Here is a 20,632-nt window from a genome sequence, read left to right on the forward strand (position 1 = left end):
AGTATTGCCCTAACAGTTCTCAGTGCCCTCCACCCTTTCTACACTCACCTGGGCCTCCAAGTACTCCAGAAAAGAGAGAACTGCATCCCACCCCCTTTTCATGAACACTTACTTTTAACAGCTATCCAAATAAAATAAAACAACAATAAAAAGAGTTGCTTTTAAAAAGGAAAAACTACTGGCAAGTTTAAGCATGCTTGTGGGGAGGGAAATAGGGTCAGGGAAATATATGCAGATTTCATGTCTGCATATTTTACATAAATCCATATTTTTATGACCTAAGCTTAACTCAATGGAGTGGAGAGACCTAGAAATATGCCAGCACTAGTCAGACCACACCTGGAGTACTGTGTTCCATTCTGGGCACCTATGTTTTTAGAAAGATGCAGAAAAACTAGAAAGGGTACAGAGGAGAGCATCAAGGATGATTCAGGGCCTGGAGGCAATGTCTTATCAGGGAAGATTGAGAGAAGGGGACATTTTCAGCCTCAGGAAGAGAAGACTGCAGGGAGATATGGTAGCTCTCAACAAGTACTTGAAAGGCTGCCACAAAGGAGAAAGACAAGATCTCTTCTCATTCATTCCAGAGTGCAGGACACAGAATAATAGATTTAATTTAAAAGAAACCAGGAGGAATTTTCTCACTGTCAGATCAGTACAACAATGAAACTATTACCTGGGGAAGTTATGAGCTATCCCTTGCTGGAGATACTCAAAAAGCATTTGAACAGCAGTCTAAATGGGATGGTGTAGCTTAGTGTCCTGCAATAGCAGGGGCTGGACCCAGTGGCCTTCTGGCCCCTTCCAACTCTACTATTCTATGATTCTATGCATAGTTTCATGCCATCATTTCTATAAGTACATTTTACAAAACACAAAATTACTTAATCTGTTTGCAAAGAAAATGGAAGACTTTCTCTGTATGTCCTAAAATTGTTGTGATTTTAGTCATCGTCACTATATACCATATTTTTGGGAATTCAATATTAGGAATATGTCTCCCTGCATCCATCATATGAGATAATCAATTTAGAGCTATCATCATGCTGACATTCTTAACCAATCATATTTTTCTACTTAAAATCATTCAAGAGAAGTTAAGCAAAGTATTTCCTTTAGTTAATCAATTCATGTGGGCAAATAAAACTTTAAGAGTTAGTAATGTGATTGCACAGCAGAAAATAACAGAGGGAAATCTTGCTGTTCCCCACACCAGGAAGGACTATGTTTCCGCCAAGTGGGCAAAACCAAATTTGACTAGTGTATTTCATTTGCACCATGGGTTATACTTCTAAGATCTGAAAGAAAGGATTTATAAATGTTGCAGCCAGAGCTACCATAATACATACTTGTGGAAACTATAAACCAAGTCTGGCATCTGGATCATCTTCCTTACTCCTAGTAATATATTATATAAAATTTATACTTGCTGGGTCTGAGTGTAACTTCTTAAAAGGCAAACCTGTCAACTTAAGGAGTACAATCTCCCAGCACTGTCAGAGAACTGTAGGATTTTCTGGAGCCCCAGGTCTTTGATCCTATTGTTGGGACTCAAAAGTCCAAGCCCCTGGCCTGTTGCAGCCAGCATGGAACGGATCATGCCGGCTGCTTTCCCCTCAAGGTTGCAACTTGCGAAGATGGAAAATGGGGGCATGCCGGGAAGCCACAGCAATTTCAGCTGGGGCTGCAGCCTCCTTCCCTCCCCTTCTCAGCAGTAAATCTCGAGTGCTGAAAACAGCCCTCTAAAGAAAATGCAGAGAATGAGGTGCAGCAGTGGTGGCAGAGACTGCCTCCATGATGCCTTACTCCTGCCACTGGAAGCTCATAAGCATCAGAGTTTGGAGGAAAACAAGCTTTGGCCACGAGGGTGAAAGGAGCGCACCCTTAACCCTTTTGATTTAGACTTGGCAGTTCAGTGTCTATGGGCCCAATCCTGTGTATGTCTAGGCAGAAAAAAATGCCTGCAATCTCATCAGGCAGCAGGGCTGGCCAGGGCATGATGGGAGTTATACTCTTTCTGTCTGAACATGCATAGGATGGTTACATTTTTATAGTTAAACATTGTTAAATTTGTACAGTTTTCAAAGATTTGTCTTTTTATTGTTTTAATAATCAGGTAGATATGCTACTTCAGGGATTTTAGGCAAAGCTGTATTCAAGGTGTATGTTAACCTGTATATCAAATCTATCTGTCAGAATTACAGCTATTTTGTCTTCTAATGATGAAAACTGCTAGATTATTAAAAATAACCCTAATGACACAAACTTATGAACATTTCTCACACTGGATTCATATGACATGGTGAGCTGATCTGACAAGTATAATTATGGCAATTCCTTCAGCATGTGAGGAAAATACGCTATCACGATTAGTTTCTCCTGCCACAATCAGGTGAACACAGCCATGATAGCACCCTACCATTTGCATTGTTAACTGAGTGCTGATTCTATTCTATGGTGCATGTAGGGCAGTGAGGGTAGGGCTTCCTTGCTTTTTGGCCCAGTTAAGCAACGGCGAATGCATGTGAATTACTGCAATAATTATTATGCTGTACATGCTGTAGGACCTGTGTTCATACAAACAACTGCTCCAGTTGAAGAGGCTGGGCTTATCTGCCTCTTCCTTGGGGAAGAGTATTTTCCAAACCTTAGTACTTGATGATATTTTCTTGATCATATGTCATATGTCAGGCAATCAAGGATACCAGTTAACTCCCTATATATTTATCTGATTAGTAAAACTGTGTTTTGGCAAGTACTAGTATTGTGTGTCTATGAAACGTATTACAAATTACACTGTCAAAGTCTGAATGAATACACGAGTCAACAGACTGTCCTGAGAACTCACGCAAATATCAGAACCGTGGCTTTTCATGTAAGTTCAGCCTGTCACTTCACTACCCACATGTATCAGGATCAAGCCTGTCTTTCCACAGCAAGCAGTGCTACTGTTTTCGAAAGGGTAACAATGTTTTCTGCTTTGGGCATATATACCTTCAAGCAGGATACCAAGAAAATGTAAGTATCTGCCAGTTCATGAGACCTGAGAGTCCTTGGAATGTGCTGTCAGGCTTCATTAGATCAGTTTTGCTCTCAGCACAGATTGTGACTGTGTATTGTTCATGAAAATACCCACTTTCCAAAAAGTAGAAACAAGGATATGGAAAAATCGCCTTATTACATTTTCTCTCTTCTACATACAGCTGAATAAAAGCTGGGTTAGAATTGCAAAGTGAATCTTAATAGCATGTGGGTGTATATACATCTTTAAGAAGCTGATTTTGAAAAAAATGTGTGTGTGGCCCTTTTCTCCTGTGCCAGAAAATTATACTCTTAGTACATGGTGTTAATCTCAGCGAGCATCAGAGATAATATGTGGGTACATGTCTTCAGTATCTGGTAGGAATGACAATACGCATTATGTGTCATGTGTGAGAATCACTATCTGGGCTATTGTTATAGGTTCTCTGGGGAGGGGAAGGTCAAAGTCACTCTCCTCCACCCCGGAAGCAGATTTGAGTAGCTGACTTCAACCAGGTACATCTGTACTGGCTCTCCAAATTACATCACTAAGCATAGTGTTTTGTGACCCTACCTGAGGCCTGCCAGCTGAAAAACAGAAAATGTTCCTGGACTCAGGGCATCTAATGAGGGTCCAGGATGTACCCTGCTGCTTCAGCTCCTCCTCTGTTTGTGGGTATGTTTTTTTTAGGAAAGCTGTGAGGTTGTTTTTGTCCCTAAGTTTCCTGTGCCAAGGCTACTGCTACTGTCACAGAAGGGGAATGACAGCAGTCATAGGTTAAGGCCCTGACTCCTTCAGGTTTACAGGTCTGTGGACACTAGATTTGGCATGGTGCAGTCGGTATGAATTAGAGTTGGTTGGTCTGCCTTCCACCCTGGGTGGAGCAGCTGCTGAGCCCTGGGGCTAGCTAGACTCTCTTTCCTGTTTCCAGGGTGGGGACTTGTGCCTTGTGCATGGGAGAGGTGCTTATACATTGCTTTCCTCCTCCTCTCTACAAAACGTGCACTGTCTTGCCCTTAATGTCTGTTTCTTCTCCTTCTCCCTGCTGCCAAGCCTCCAAGCCCTCTATGGTGAGTTCAAACAAACAAACAAACAAACAATGAAAGCAGCGATGTCTTTATGCTGTGTCACATATCATGCTTTTTCTATTATGTCAGATCTTAGGCTCTGTGCACTCACAATCTGGCCTTGGTTTTTCAGCTCAACAGGGGGATGGGGGAAATGCCATGTGTGTAGAAATTCAATAGGTACAGCTCTCCCAGTTACCACATTCATGCATAATGAGTTCATTGGAGCTTTGGCATTGGTAACTTTAGGAATAAGTGTAACCCTATATTATCCTTGACTTTTTATATAATGTTATATAAAAAAGGAAAACTGAAAGTATGTTCTGGATTGGACACAGTGAGATGTCCATACTTTAACACAAAATATTTAAACTGTCAATTCAGGTTTTTTACCCTATTATACTCCTTACCAGAATGATTCTCAGTGCCAAGTATCATGCTGAGAGGACAAACCTTTTTGAATTTAAGAATTCAAAGAATTTGAATTTATAGTTATAATTATGCTGATGACAGCATAATAATGCAAGACACCTTAAACCACAGGAGGCTGCCAATAAGGTGCCTCTAAGACCTTGTGTGGCCTGGCCTTCCCTTCCCTCAACCATCACAGCCCCTCCCTTGCCCCAGACTCTTCCTCCTGCTCTGTCTTTGTACCATCATGGCCTTTCTTTCCCTCATTTCCACCTGGCACCGGGCTCACTGCTACCTTTCCTGCTCCTTGCCACCTTGGCGGTCCTTTTCTCCCTGCTGCTGCCATGTGCATGTGCAACGTTGCCAATGCGGTCCATCTGGCCACCCTTCCTTCCTTCTGCATCCCCATGCAACTGCTTGCGGCTTTTCATGTTTCATGTTAGCCTACTACAGATCGTTAAGGTGTGTGCAGCAGGAGTTGGGGAGCAAGGAGGACGGAAGCAAGCAAAGCAGGGAGGGGGAAGGAGGAGGAAATAGTGAGTTGGAAGGGAACAGGAAGAGGAAGAACAAAAGGAAGAGGAAGAAGAGGGCATGAATCCATGTGTGTGAGAGAGAGAGATGAGAAAGGAAATAGTGAAGGGTGTTGGAGGAAGAAGTAGATGTGTACCCCCCACAACAATTTTTGGTAGTGCCCATGGACCTATTTCAGAATGCAAAATGGGCTTGTGACCCAATATAAGAACCATGCTGAGTCAGCCCAAGGGTCCATCTAGTCCAATGTGCAAGTATGAAAGAGAGAGAGAAACGCCTTCTTATTCATTTTCTACACACCACACAATTTTGTACACCTCTATCATGTCTTCATGTACTTGCCTTTTTCTCAACTAAAATATTCTCAGTTATTGCAATCTTTCCTTACAGGGGAGTGGTTCTAACCCCTTGATCATTTTAGTCGCGGTTTTCTGCATTTTTTCCAACCCTACTATTGTGTTTAGCCATGGTGATCAGAACTTTACAAAGTATTTTAAGTGCAGTTGCACTATAGCTTTATATGATACTGGCAGTTCTATTTTATGTTTCTTCCTAATTGTGCATAACATGAATTTTGCCTTTCAAAGAACAGTTGTGCATTGGGTCAACATTTTCATTAAGCTGTCATCTGCACCTCCAAAATGTCTTTTTTGCTAAGTGATGCTAGCCCAGTTCCTAAAAAGGTTGCCTACTCAGCATGAAACTAAGGAACAGCTCAAGAACAACATGATGAGTCCATGAACAAGAGTGACTGATTTCTCTCAGATAACTAAAGTAGGATAGGCGATCTATAAGAAACTTTTCATCAGGTTTTTGTTCTAAAGATCTTGTAGATTCTAAATCTTAAAGAAGCATTTTCAATAAACCTTAGGTGACTATACACAAAATATATTAATAAAATGGATAAATTGCAGTGTGTGCAGTGAACTAACACTAACGGCAAGGATTATTTTGTCCTTCACCTCAGTAACAAAAGGAAACTTTAAATAAAGGTATTTTGCTGCTTCTGTGGAGGAAGCTTAAGCCAGTGAGCTGACAGGGACCTAAAATAATTCCACAAGAAAAGAATGCATGATTGTCTTTGGTAGCAATCCTGTAACACTTAACTTGGGAGCAAGCCCTAAACAGTATTTAAGTCTGACAGGACTTGCTCTATAAATTTTGTATCCTGTTAATACATTATTAGGACTTCTCATAGCTGCTGGTGGAACATGGGAAAAGGAAGACTCTAAATGACTTAGAATCTCAATCATTTAGGGCTTTGTAGAGTCCCTGATGAATAAGTATTGTAATGATTTCCAGTGGGCAGCTGTCAGATGCTTTTCCTGAGAAATCTCATGTAAAACATTACACACACACAAATGCACACACAATATGGTGTGTGTGTGGGGGGGTATATATATTTATATAGGAAGGTTTATATGATTAAAGTAAGGGTCATCTGTACAGCTCAAGGTGTGTGGGGTGGAAGGGGGAGAATTCAAAGTTCATAGTACTGAGAGTGAAGAAAAAATCTGTTCCATAATCCTTAACCTAATTATTCCCTGTAGTGGAAGTTCCTTGTTATCATAACATACATTTAGAATTAAACCACAGGATACTGAAGATGAGTTTGCATTAATTCTCCCCTAGTCAGTTTTTGCCATTACAACCATTACCTAGATGACATAATTCTGGTTCATACCTGAATGAATGGAAAAAGAAGTCCAACTGCAAAGTTGGAGAGCCAGTTGATTATGCCAGCAATCATAAACGCAGCTGGCCTTTGAGACTGTGGAAAGATCTCTCCCGTTAAAACAAATGGGATCCCACCTGCAAGGAAAGAGACATGAATGAGATGTTTTCAGTAAAGTCCCATGTCTGCTAATTCAGAGTTAGCCCAACGGTTTTCAGCTAGTCTTGCACAGGCATGCATGCCCATGCACACACTGAGCCGAAGAGTTGCCACAGCAATCTCACACATTCCCATTATATCCAGCAGTCTCCCTAGTATAAGGTTATAAGGTGGGTGAGGTGATTCACCATACCTCTAGAATGTAGATGATCCCACTCAAAAGGAGCCACACATAATCACACATTCAAAGGGAAGTTTTGGAACTGATCATTAAAAAGTACATTAGAAAGCATTCTTGTAGGTGCCTTTACAGCAAGGCAGCTTCAAAATGAATTCACAGAGTTAAATGCACCAAACATAAATATTGCAATATTTCATTTCAGCTACACTGTCTTTTTCTTTACTGAGCACAATGGAACACAAACTGATGCTTTAAGGAAAGACAATCACATCAGACAAAAACAATCACAAGAATCTTCGATTTTAATCTCAGTATTGTCCAGTGGAGCTTTTCCAAGTGGTTCAGGGCCTTTTTCAATTTAGGTCAGAGAAAGACATTGTGAAACCCTTGGTAGTTCCTATGATGAATCTGCACAGCATTTTGAAGACAAGGTCACTTGGATTCATCATGAACTGGACTCCACATTTAATACAATTCCTTTAACAGGAAGAAGCACCATCTGGAGCACCATCCGATCCAATTTTGTTGGATAAGGTTCAGCTCCTGGGTCCTGAAGATATACACAAAGTCCTTGGTCAACCTTGGTTCACCACCTGTACGCTTGACCCTTGCCCATCTTGGTTCATTATCAGAATTAAGAAAGGGATCTGTACCTGGGTCCAGGAGGCTGTAATTGCCTCCTTGAAGGAGGGAGCGGTTCCAGCCTCTTTAAAAGAAACCAAATCTGAAGAACATGAAGTTAACAGCTATAGGCCTGGGGCCAATATCCCTTCCTTGAGCAAAGTGTTCACTGGTATAAATTAGATGCATATCCAAATGTACACAGAAGTGAGCATCAAACTAAAGGGACCACAATCATAGAAATATACTTTTTTCCCAGAACCAGAAAACACTGGCTCTTAAATCTTTTGCATTGATTTAGGTAAAATGTTATATTATTAAGAAAGGGCTTTCCAGACTTTGGATTTTAAAGTCTAATAACAATGCTCTGGCATTTTTTTTTTCATTCTCCTCTTTTTTTCCATGGAGTATCATGTACCTACCCTGCAATGGAATCAAGAATGAAAATGCATCCATGTAGATTCTGTGCAAAGTTACTAGTTATAGAAGCTGTCTGTAGAAAGCATAAATGCTGAAGTATACTACATGTTCATCTATTTAAGTTATAACCAGGAGTATGGTAGTAATGAAATGATACTTAAAGTGATGAGAAGCTATTAAGAACAGAAAAATTATGGAAAATCAATGTGAAAAACATTTTGTTTGGTTAAAGTTATAATTTTCTTCAAAAATATTAGTTTAAAGGATCTTCTGTTTAATGAATGCTCATAACAAATTGATCTAAAGGATGGGGGAAGGCAGTTTGAGAACTATTAGAAATATTATTGGGACATAACAAGCCATGTGTACAAGTCAGGTGCACCATTATTAAAAACGAACTGTTGTTCCACAACAAAGGAACACTAACATTTCAGAATTTTAGTCTATCATGGCTCAGAAGAGGCTGTCAGTGTTCTAATGCCCACTGGAACTCCAAATAAGGTAGGCATGAACCCGGTTTTTTTGGGAGGGGCACATATTAAAACATAGCTTTCTCAGTCTCTCAGGGATATTCTGAGTAAGGTCATCTTGGCCTTTGTAGAAAAGCTCATTTTTGTACATGACTGCACAATTTCTTTATAGTGTAATTCAAAGATATCATCAAATAAGTAGTTCTATTAATTTACATCTAAATTCTTATTTTGTGATTTAACCTTGAGTGCCACAATTATATAAATAAGTATAACAACAAAATTATTAACTAAAGCCTTATGGAAGGAAGATCAGCAGAAATGACACATCTTTGACCATGATTCCTTTTCTACTCCATCCCTGTGGAAATGTCTTTCTGTTCTCAGAGCATTAATGCCTCAGAGCATTACTTTCCTGGGAATGGCATTTCCCACTAGATCTTATTTCAAAAATGCTAGAAACTAAACTTGATTAAGCCATTTAAGACAATCTGGTGAGGCAGTTATGCAGAAGAGGCCAGGGCCAGGGCCAGGTCTTATGGCATGGCCATTAACCTACACTGATAGTTTTAATGAAAAACCTGCAAGTATTCAGCTTTGCCTTCTTTGTTTTAATGGGAATAGTATGACCTAAGGTAGATATATTTATTAAATCTTTTTTAACTACATGGACAGACTAATTTGACATCTTTGGAAGTATTAACTTAAATTGTTTGATGGTATTGCTATGCCTGTTGGATCTAATCGAATGAACTAACTCTGAAGCTAAGATTTAATGAACACTAAGCCATACAAATAAATATTTGCACATTTGTTCTATCTACCAAATTAATTTTGATCAATTGCACTACTACTTGGTAATAGTGCTTATTCTATTGAGCTAATCTGGATAGATTTTACTGAAGCAGCTTTGATGAATTGCCACACTGACTGATGACGGATGATTGTTCTGTTTAAGCTAATTTATTTAGAAATTGATAAATGGCTCGTTTTACTGATATCTATATTTCAGGTAATAAAAGTATCTGAACATTTGTGAAATCAGTGTAGGCACAGTATATTACATCTTTTCCAAAAACACAAAAGCAGTATATAATATTGGGAAATATTTCTTCTACCTTCACTTCATCCTCCCACCAACTGTGAGTGAAGTAGATTAGTCCACTGAAAGCCTCTGTGTTCAGAAGCTTATAGGACTGTGGTCATAGGTGCTGGTACAGGACTGTGCCCTTAAGGGTACCCACATCTACCCTGAGCTATGATCAAGCATGCAATGGTACTTTTAAGAAAATGAAGATATTCCTGTATGAACATGTCTCTCTTGAAAATCAAGGTTTGCACTTTATTTACTATTTTGATGAAACATTTAAAAATATTTTAAGCTCACAGCCAAAACAATCAAAGCCAATCATCCCACAGCATAGGATTAATACTCAGTAGCGCCTTTCCAGTTTCATCTGGAGGGGCAATAGGATAGGTCAACATTTTTGTTATAAAACATACAATTTAGCCTTATAAATATTAAATGTTAACCTTCCCCTTCTAACCTCTTTCCCCACTCCTAACCTCACCAATTTCCATAGGAAAAATAGGAAATATGGAGATCATTTTGTCATAAGCTGATAACTGAGTTAAAAATGAAGCTAAAAATGCATTACCTGGTCCAGTGCAAAATGATGCAATTATTGCAAGAATGCAGACTATGCTTAAGTATCGAAGCCATATTGCTTGATTCTGAAAAGTACAATAGAAGGATAGTAGTAATGTGTAATAAATACATATTACAGTCAATATAAACAGTTGCACAGTTTGGGGGTTGGTTGGTTTGCTTTGTAGAGCAGGTTCTATGCGATTGTTAGGCACATCCATAAAAACGACAGATATTTATGTCAAAAGATGAATACTTTGGTTTGCATAATAACTTGTCCATTAAAATGTGGTGCTTATCAGTTTCTGTGCCAATAAATACATGCTCACAATGGTGTAGACTTACTAATAAGTACATGCAATGCTATACATGCCTGCACTGCCATCAGATAAACCCAGCATGTATTAATGGGTTTAACACTTAGTTGCACCCTGAATCCACAACTTAAAAAGAAGTAGTAAAAAGGGAAGTATGGATTATTGTATCAATTTAAAGTGTAAGAGGTCTTGGATGAGGGGCTCATGTGAGAGGGCACAGGCATCTTACTTCCTGCACCACTGGGGCAAGTTTCAGGTTGAGAGAATTGCCAGCCCAATCTCTGCTATGCTGCATCCCAGCCATAAAAGTGGCCAAATTTGGGACCACAGCACTTCAGTCCAGCCAGCATCAAGTGACCTGCAAAACCAATAGGGATTTGAACAGAACTGTAGTTCTCCTCCAGATTGCATTCCTCTGCCTGAGCAAGTCACTGAATGGAGAACAGTTTTGCCTCCTCTGATCCAGCACCTGATCATCAACCTGTTCTTTCCTACTGCAGTGGTACCTTGGCTCACGAACTTAATCTGTTCCAGGACTCTGGTCGTGACCCAAACTAGTCATGAACCAAGCCAAATTTCCCCCTAAGGTTCAATGTAAATAAGGTTAATCTATTCTGTAACTATTTTTTTAATCAGAAAAATGTGAAGCAAAGTGACAAAGAACAACAAAGATCGCAGCCATCTCCTCCCCTCTACCCTGAGCACGAGTGCAGTCATCTCCCCACCCCCCAGCAGGACCATGATTGTGTCCGTCATCCCTGCACGATCACTGGTGCGCTCAGTGGGTGGGGGAGACGGCCTGTCTTCCCTGCATGAGCACGACCATGATCATGGCCATCTTCCCATTCGGGGTGGGGGTGGGGAGATGGCCGCCATCATGGTCACCACCCAATGCGGAATTTGCGACCTGAGTCAAAATTCTAATGGAATTTTTGTTTGTGACCCAATTTGGTCATGAACTGAGGGGTTCGTGAGCCGAGGTACCACTATACTTCTGCCTCCGGTTTTCTGATTCTAACCCGATGCAAGACCTTGCAGTCCACCTTCTGACTCTGACCCTTGCTTCTCTTTTGCCTGTACTGAAATACCACCCTGCCCAAATGTCACTCAGCACTGGCAGTTGATATTGTAGGTTATAACATCATATATTTTCTGCATCAGGGATCAACACAATTTGATTAATTAGTTTAATCACGCTCTAGTTTATCTGTTTATCCCTAGTTATCTAAACCATCACCCTAGTTGATTTCTATATATTTATTAGGGCATAAATTACCATACATTAAGTATCTTTTGATTTGGAGAGCTTTTCTCAAAATTCTCAAAGCTATCCTTCTGACATATCTATGTTGGATGAACTTTGACTGATGCTAATTTAACTGATTTCCCAACCACTGTTTCCATTCAGTTATGCATGGAAAAGTACAATTTCTCATACAAAAGTCTCTATTTTTAAAGTTAGGTTTATCTTTGTTTTTATTACACCAAGTATGTCATAATTACATACATATTATCTAGTTTGGTACAGCTACACTAGAGTCAGTTATTGGCTTTTATCCTGCTTCAACACATCACCATATGACTGGGAAGCACTTTTATTTGGCAATATTCTTCAACTGTTGGAATGCAGTTCACTACAAAGCCAGTAACTACATTTTGGAAAGGCCCAGAACAGTAATACATAGCATGTACCTGGACAAATCTCATGTTCAGTCATTAACATCTCCAGTTCAAAAGGGTCTCAGGCAAGAAAGGTAGTCAGAAGGTGACTGCTGGTCAGTGTAGTGAGTTTGGATTATGTGGGCATAGTATGATTATACGGAGCTTGTCACATCTAAGCTACAGCTAATGGCTTAGCTATAACTGCTTTTGTGTGCTAGTTAAAGCAACTCTTGCTTCTACTCTATTAAGCCTGGAAGTATGCTTTAACCTTAGTGTGAGGAACCAAGATCATGACTTTGCCTACAGAAATGTAATGTGCCGAAAGCTCACCCAGTGCAAGCTATTCTAACTGTCAGAATTACAGTCTTCATTAGTTTGAGAGAAGCCCCTGAAACAAAAGAAACTGTACAATAATTTATGCCAAGAGCACATAAACTCAAAGTTACTTCCATTTCATTCTGTGACCTGCTTCAGAACCCTTTTCATTTTGGACTGTTCAGAAACATCCATTTGAAAATTTGGAAAGTAAATGCTAGTAATGCATCTCAAGGGCAGTTTCTTGACATGTAACCAACAATAAACCTTCACAGGCTACTGAAGATACATCATTAATTTTCTGTTCAGGATTTCAGGTTGAAATTTGATGCTCCCATACCTGGAAGTAAGTTCTACTGAGCACAAAAGGACTTACTCTTGAGGAAGCATGCACAGGATTGTGCTATGAAAGAACAGTCTCACTTTTTAAAGGTTGCAATCCTATGCACACTTGCCTGGAAAGAAGCCCATTGAACTGAGTACAGCTTGCTTCTGAGAAAACATGAACTGGGCTATAATTATACTTACCAGTGACCAATACTTGTATTTCTCTAATTTGCCATGATTGACAAAAGAACATAGAAAAGTGTTATGCACTCTACTTTTCCTTTATATAAGGATCAGATTAAGAGACATTGTGGCAGGTAATGAGTGAAACTATATTATGTTAATTTATCTATAACTGACTCACTACAGATTTTGCAAGCTGCAAGGCTGGGTGGATTTGATTTAAATCAAATCAATTTAAATCGTGATTTAAAACACTAGTTGGTAAGACTAGATTTAAATCATGGTTTTCTACATAATTTGCATGAATGCCTGCCTTACCCATAGGCAGAGCAACTTCATTAAAATATTCTCAAATAGGGTCTCTTTTATGGCTTACTTCCATTATGGATTTTCTCCTCCAGGGAAGAATAAATATGATAAACCTCAGGCTAGACCCAAAAGCTCCAAAGACTTGTGGAGTATTCTGCTCAAATGGCTTCACTTCCATTTTTACTGCTTGCTCTTCCCTCCTCACACTTAGCTTCTTGTGCAGATTTATTCCACTTCCAACAATCTTCTATTCGTTGCTTTTTTAAAACTTAGCACTTAAGAGCTGATTTTGTATACATAGATTTGCAAAGGAACAATGGGATTAAAGTCTTTTTTTCAATTCTGTATGTTTGTTTTATAATATTTTTGCTGTGAAGAAGAGGCAGATACAAAATCACAGCTTGGAGAACTGTAAAACCAAGCATATGTGATAATATCTTCTAGACAGAAAAACATGTCTAATAATCTTACAGAAACCTCTGGAACAGCATGACATTTTGAATGGATTAATGGAATTCATCTATCAAAAAAAATTGCATGAATGTACAGCCTCATACTACGTAATTAAAAATGAATATTTATTTCATGATGAATAAGCTTTGGATTATAATGCATCTGAAACTATAGAAAGATTTTTTCCTCATAAAAACATTTTATTTTAAAAAAATCAAATTCAAATAAAAATCTGATATATAAATTTTATATTTTATTTTTTAAATCATTGATTTTTATCCACCCTGCTGCAAGGACAAATGAAGTGTGTCCCCTGTCTGATTATAATAAATAACAAGGAACTAACTGACAGTATATTAGTCATAGTTAGCCATAAATGCAACTTCCATGTTTAAGTCACACACTAAAGGGAACACATTTCTTGTATGAGTAAGTACAAGAACGACCTGATATTTAAAAGAAAGCACAGCAGTGAGTGTTTACATACCTGTAAAGTCATACACACAGTAAGTATTATAAAAAAGAGAGCCATCAAGCTAAATCCCCCAATCAGAAGCGGTCTGCGTCCAACCCGTTCTATCACTAAGCCCTGAGGGGGGAAAAATAAAAACAATGTTTTATTTTCTCACAAAATCAGTGGATGTATGCTGTCAGTTCTTGTAACTTGCAAAGTCCATGATCCTCAGGGATTCTTAAGGACACTGGATGAGTCACTCAGACCAAAATGCAGCATTTTCACAAGGTGAACAAAAAACTCTGACGCAGAACATACAAAACAAAGATCTTCATGCTGTTTCTAACTCTCCATGTGCGCAATACAGAACTAGATCACAAAATCATCCAGAGGACAATCCAATGCATAAGCACTGTTGAAATGGGACAATGGATTATGCCTGCCTTTTAGAACCAAATTAGCAACAGAAGTTGTGCAAGCAATTGCACTAAAATTCTAAATGAAACCCACTACTGTTTAGCCCAGAGTGCAATGGTGGAGCTCCACACCAACCAGAATTTGCTTCAGTTAACAATGCCCTTCTACTGCAATAGTTATAAATTATGCCCAGATAAAATGAAGTTTCTGTTTCACAGCTTGACATAAAGGTAAAGTAAAGGTAAAGGTTTCCCCTTGACTTTAAGTCCAGTCATGCCTGATTCTTGGGGGCGAAGCTCATCTCCATTTCCTAGCCGAGGGAGCCAGTGTTTGTCTGCAGACTGTTTCTGTGGTCATGTGGCCGGCATGACTAAACACTGAAGTGCACGGAACGCTGTCACCTGCCCACCGAAGTGGTTCCTTTTTATCTACTTGCATTTGCATGCTTTCGAACTACAAGGTTGGCAGGAGCTGGGACGGAGCAATGGGGACTCACCCCGTTGTGCAGACTCAAACCAGCAACCTTTCGATCAACCAGCCCAGCAGCACAGCAGTTTAAACCACTGCGCCACCTGCATCCTCAACTTGAAACATTTTCATTGAAATAACGGTTTATTAAAACATTTATTAAATGAATAAGGTTATGAAAGTTTTAACTGAACGTTTATTTATTTGGGATATTTCTAGGCCGTCCAATTACTCTGAGTTTCTGGACAGCTCACAACATCAAGTATTGATGTATCAAGTATCAAGAAGTGTTACTGTTGTGTGCATCTGATGATAGGCCAATGCATGCACCTCACTCGATTGCATGACCCTTGATGACCCTTCTGTTGCAGGATAGAGCCCCCTCCTCCCTCCACAGCTGCTGCAAAATTGAAGCTCTGTACACACAGAACTGCTTCTACTGTGCTAGAGCTCTTCTAACCCTCTCCTGTCTCCCACGATAGGCAGGGCTCTCCAAGAGTGGCCACACTCTTCTCCAGTCTGCTCCCTACATTTCTTTGTAATGTGCTGCTTTTGGAATGGTAACTTTCTAAAATGTCTGCAGCAAAACAAAATATGCCAGAGGAAGACTTTGAATGAGTCCAAATATATTTACACAATGACAGCTAGGGAATGGGAGTACTGCAAAGAAGTGCTATTTTCATCAAGGAAATTAACGTTTCAGTTCCTGTGGTCCAGTTACTCTGGCCGGAAACTGATTACATTGTGCTAATGTATCAGCGGAGTTAGGCTACTATAACCCCATGACAATTAATTTTGGCTTGCGGGGGAGAAAGGTGAAGGGACTTGGAAGAATACTTAAATACTCATTCATCTACTATGAATCTGGTCAAAAAGCCAATCTCTTACCATGGCTAATTATTACATGCTACTGTCTTTCTTGGTTCTTCCTAGCTAGCCCTTCATCAAAGATGTTTCTCATTTCCACGAAAGGAGTTTCCTATCAGTCCTGTAAGCTGATAGACTTGATAAGCAAGCACAATGGTCTTGAACTTCCAATGCACAAGTCATTGAGAGTTAACTGCCTCGCTCTTGGACTTTTCGCCATTGCATACAAACAACCAATCAACCAATCGGTTAACCTATTGGTTTGTTTGAATAATATCTCAGCAACCTACAAAGGAACCAACTGTGTATTGCTGAGTAAAAGCAGAAAATACAAAGTAGGCTGCATGTTCTCTCCCGCTTGTACATGACAACCCACCAGCAGTCTATTTGATAGGTTGTTAGGTGTGAGCAGCCTCTTTGTGCTGAGATGAGATCATGAGGTTGGTCTGCCATCTGTGGAATAGTTCCTTCTAAACATCACTATTTTGGGGCATTATTGATGTAGATGCTGCTAACATTGCTATGGGTCCTAGAAGCAAGTCTATTGTGCTTTGTTTTCTGTCGCTTCAAACTGCGTAGATTTACTGTTGGTTTTGTTAGTGAGAGCCAGGTACTTCCAGCTATGGTATGGCTGCAGGTCTTGGTGAAGGAAGCAGGACAAATAATCAGGTCTGTGCAAACTCCCACTCTTTTTCCATTCAGAATTACTCTGCTTGTCCTATCTACAAGACAGCCTTTAGGTTAGAGGTGGGCAAACTACTGTTCCTAAATGTTGCTGGACTCCAAATTCCATCAGCCTTAGATAGCACAAGAAATGGCCAGGGATGACAGACATTGTAGTCCAACAGCATTTGGAGGGCCATAGGTTCTCCATGCTATAAGCCAGCATTACACAAGAAAACATTATCTTGGATCATCCTGAATGCTGGTGCTGACCTGGTTTGCATTGCTAAGAGCTGGATGGGTGACATGGGCTTAGTTAGTCCCACCTGTCTAGTTCTCTGTATAGAACCAACACAGATTTGATGTTCTGGGAATGAAGGCAAGGCAAGTCACACTAGTTTACAGAATGTTATTCTCCATATTCAAGTTCACTGTCTGGTAGACCTCCAATTTAAAGTGTTAGTACCTGGAATTGGGCACCCAGAACAGGGTGGGGGTTATATTGGTGTGCTGATCATTACATTACCCTAAATCTCATTTCTTATTATTTCAGATTTGGAGAGGAAGTTTCCCAGGTTTTTGCTCCTAGGGAACTTTAAGATGTAGTTAAGGCTCAGGACTTTGGAGCCATCATGACAACCATGGGTTTGTCCCTCAATATTACCAACTTGACAGGTTTGGTACAGCACGTTTTAAATCTTGGGTTTTCTTTATTTTATTATATTTATTTCATTTCTATACTGTGCCACAGCTGAAGCTCTTTGAGTGAGGTGGTGAATTGTGGGTGAAAGGACATTCCGCAGCCCCCTTGCCATGAATGGATAATTTCTTAGAGAGGTTTATACTTTCAGTGGGCATGTCCATCTGAAGGACGGGAAGCCAGTTAAATTGATCTGCCCCCAGAAACTGATTGCTTCAGATCATTTCCCGCAAGAACTTCCTCAGCTGTGATGGCTGGCACTCCTATTGAACTCTTACCAGAGTATGGAGATGACCAGGCAAAGACACACACAATGATTGTTCCATTCAACAGAGCACAAACAGCACCTATAACACTTTGGACAATGGTTTGAAGAGAATTAGAGAAAAACTTGGGTTAAAGCTGATCAAACTCAGGCCTGGGCTTACTTGGAAGTCCACTGGAGGAGAGTGCTGCACCAAAGAAGAAAATACATTCACATGACCCCAGAGAGCCCACTTTATGCCAACCCCAAGGGTCTGGAATCATACAGAACCCCCAATAGACCATTGTGACTTTGTTATTTATTTATCTATCATATTTATATATACCCACCCCCAGTCCATTGGGCTTTCTGGGTGGTTTATAATTTCAAAAACATATTACAATAATGCAGTTATACTTAAATAAAGAAAAACAATAAACCACCATTCAGCAATTAGAATAAAAATTAATGCAGAACATAGTGGCAAGTATAGCAAAAGCAAGATTAAAGCAGATAGCAAGACTTCTGGCAGATAAAATGGTGGTGAAACCTGGTGCTGAAAAGAAAACAAGAATGGTGCCAGGTGCACCTCCTTGAGGAGCAAGTCCTGAAGACAGTGCAGCCTCGGATACACTCATCATAGCACTTACTGAGAAAACAGCGGCCAAAATCTCAACAGCTCCTGTGCTTAAGGTAACGTATGGGATCATTTCCTGACTTAGTCCGGCTCCCTTGAAAATATCATTTGTGTAGAACCAAATCTGTAACAAGAAGTCAGTTTTCAGTTACACAATTCAAAAATGATTTTTCAGTATCTAATTAAAATTTAGATCTACATACATTTCATGCCTCAATAATGATGAACAGGGGGAGGACAATAAATACATATTTTAATATGTTATTTTGAGTTTATCCTACTCCAGTATATTAGCATAGGGCTAAATCTAGAAAACATATACAAACATGGCCACAGTGAGTTTGATCAAGGTTGGCGCTCAGACAAAATAGGGGAGAAAAGGGGTGAAAAACATGGCTGCCACTTACCCCTGACCCTGATGGGTCCCCCCACAGTTGAGGGATCAAACATTCCTCTCTAGAACCTCATGACAAGGGAGAGAAAAGTGAAATTCCCCCACAGTGCCAGGCCTGCCAGGCACAAAGATGGAGAAAAATCAAAAGGAAGAGCCAAGTGAGTAGTTTGCCAAGTGACTCTGGTTCTCGTGCTCCCCAGTCCAGGCGGCTGCCCTCTGACTCTGGAGCTGGGGGGAGTCAATTGTGGGGGAAGGGGAAAATGACCCACCAGGCTGCCCTCCAACTGCAGCCGGACTCTCTCTCCCACCTTCCCATGAATGTGCTCTTCTGAGCAAACTCCACTGTCACTGGAGCCACGGCAACAGAGGCTCCTCCCTAGCAAACCCCCAACCAAAAAGACAAGCATGGGGCCAACAGCAGCCCCATGTTACCCTGCAGGCAAAGGCCACAGTAAAGATGGCCAAAGCTGCTGCCTCCTCTCCCACCATGCCCAGGAAGCCTATCTTCCAGTCCTTGGTGAAGCCAGCATGAGCCTCTACTGCAGGATCAAAAAGGGAGAGGGAAAGCTACAAGAACTGCTGCAAACCCATCCACCAGAAAAAAATGGGCAGAGAGGGCCTCCTAGTGGCGGTGAGCTGCAATGACTACAAATGCAACAAAAGCGAGCAACTTGCCCTCATAAAAAAAAAGCTGAGGGCAACTGAGCTGTGACTTGCTACCCTTGAACTGACAACTTCCCCTCTGCAAAAAAGATGAAATACTAGGGGTGCAGCAACGATCTAAGGCTGAGAACTCTATGGCAAAACAAAAAGACATGAAAACACTATGGAAAAAAGCGGTAGTCACCAGTAGAGGGACTAGAAGGCAAGCTACAATTGGGGAAGTTGTGAAAATCTTGAACCGCTTCAAGATACTCAAGGAAGACTTGCGAGAACAGCTGGTGATGCAGAAATGCTAAATACTGACAAACCTTGAAAAAGGGACTGAAGAACAAGCAAATATGAGAGGCTCTACCCACCCAGACTGAAGGGCAACCAAATAGGAGAGATGCAACCCAAGCCAGCAACAATACAGAACCAAACATAAGAAATACTTGCAATAACAAAAAGAAGAGAAAAGTGCTAGTTATGGGTGACACCCTAAGGCGAGGAATGGAAAAATATGTATGTCAAGACGACCTGGGAAAATGCCGGGTGTGCAGTCTCCCTGGAGCCAGTCAGTGATATAACCAACAGATGCATGCGACTCATACAGCCCACTGATGAGAACTCCTTCCTTCTCATCCATGTGGGAAGAAACAACACAGCCAGGGGAAATACTGAGGAAATAACACCAGGCTCTGAAGCGCTAGGGTGGAAAACAAAAAGACATTGGGACCTAGATAGTCTTTTCCCCAATCCTATCAGTTCAGGAAAAAGGAAATGTTAGGGAAAGAAAAACACTCAGAGTGAATATCCAGCTACAAAAGTGATGCCAGAAAGAGAAGTTTGGTTTCTGGGAGCATAAGCTAAACTTCCTGGAGGAAGGACTACGGACTAACAATGGGCCGCGTCTCTCAAAGTACGAAAAGCACGTGCTTAGCCACAACATGAAGAAGTTCTTTAGGAGGACTTCAGACTAAATCACACAGGGGAGGGAGAAGTGCGTCAGGGCACAACATCAACTGGCAATGAGTTGTGTACCACAGCAGAGGAAAAAACCTCAAATACGGATGAACAACAGTATCCCAAAAAATGCAGGAAGACAGCGAGGTCACAGCCCAAATGAACTGTGATGTCTCTATACCAACACCCAAAGAATGGGAAACAAACAACATGAACTCAAGCTCCAAGTACATGAGGGCAATCACAGCTTCATAGCAATAACTGAAACTTGGTGGGACACTCTCATGAGCGGAATTCAAAAATAGATGGATACAACCCCTTCAAGAAAAACAGAAGGGACAAAATGGGAGGCGGGAACACACGATACATTAAAGACACTTATACCTACAATGAATTACAGGAGGAGGAGCCA

General features: G+C 40.5%; 1 protein-coding gene across 2 annotated transcripts in view; it reads right to left on the reverse strand.

Moving 5' to 3' along the window:
- The window catches only part of SLC2A9 (solute carrier family 2 member 9), an 84,534-nt gene that overhangs the window by 4,731 nt on the left and 59,171 nt on the right, over positions 1 to 20,632 (reverse strand). For both annotated transcript variants that reach the window (XM_044418427.1, XM_044418428.1), the window contains 4 exons: positions 18,235 to 18,345; positions 14,259 to 14,360; positions 10,216 to 10,291; positions 6,716 to 6,843 (listed from right to left, as the gene is read on the reverse strand). In XM_044418427.1, coding sequence (XP_044274362.1) covers positions 6,716 to 6,843; positions 10,216 to 10,291; positions 14,259 to 14,360; positions 18,235 to 18,345 — 417 coding nt within the window. The remainder of the gene's footprint in view (positions 1 to 6,715; positions 6,844 to 10,215; positions 10,292 to 14,258; positions 14,361 to 18,234; positions 18,346 to 20,632) is intronic.

The sequence above is a fragment of the Varanus komodoensis genome, unplaced genomic scaffold, assembly GCF_004798865.1.
Source record: "Varanus komodoensis strain SLA01 unplaced genomic scaffold, ASM479886v1 scaffold9, whole genome shotgun sequence".
Taxonomy (NCBI): Eukaryota; Metazoa; Chordata; class Lepidosauria; order Squamata; family Varanidae; genus Varanus; species Varanus komodoensis.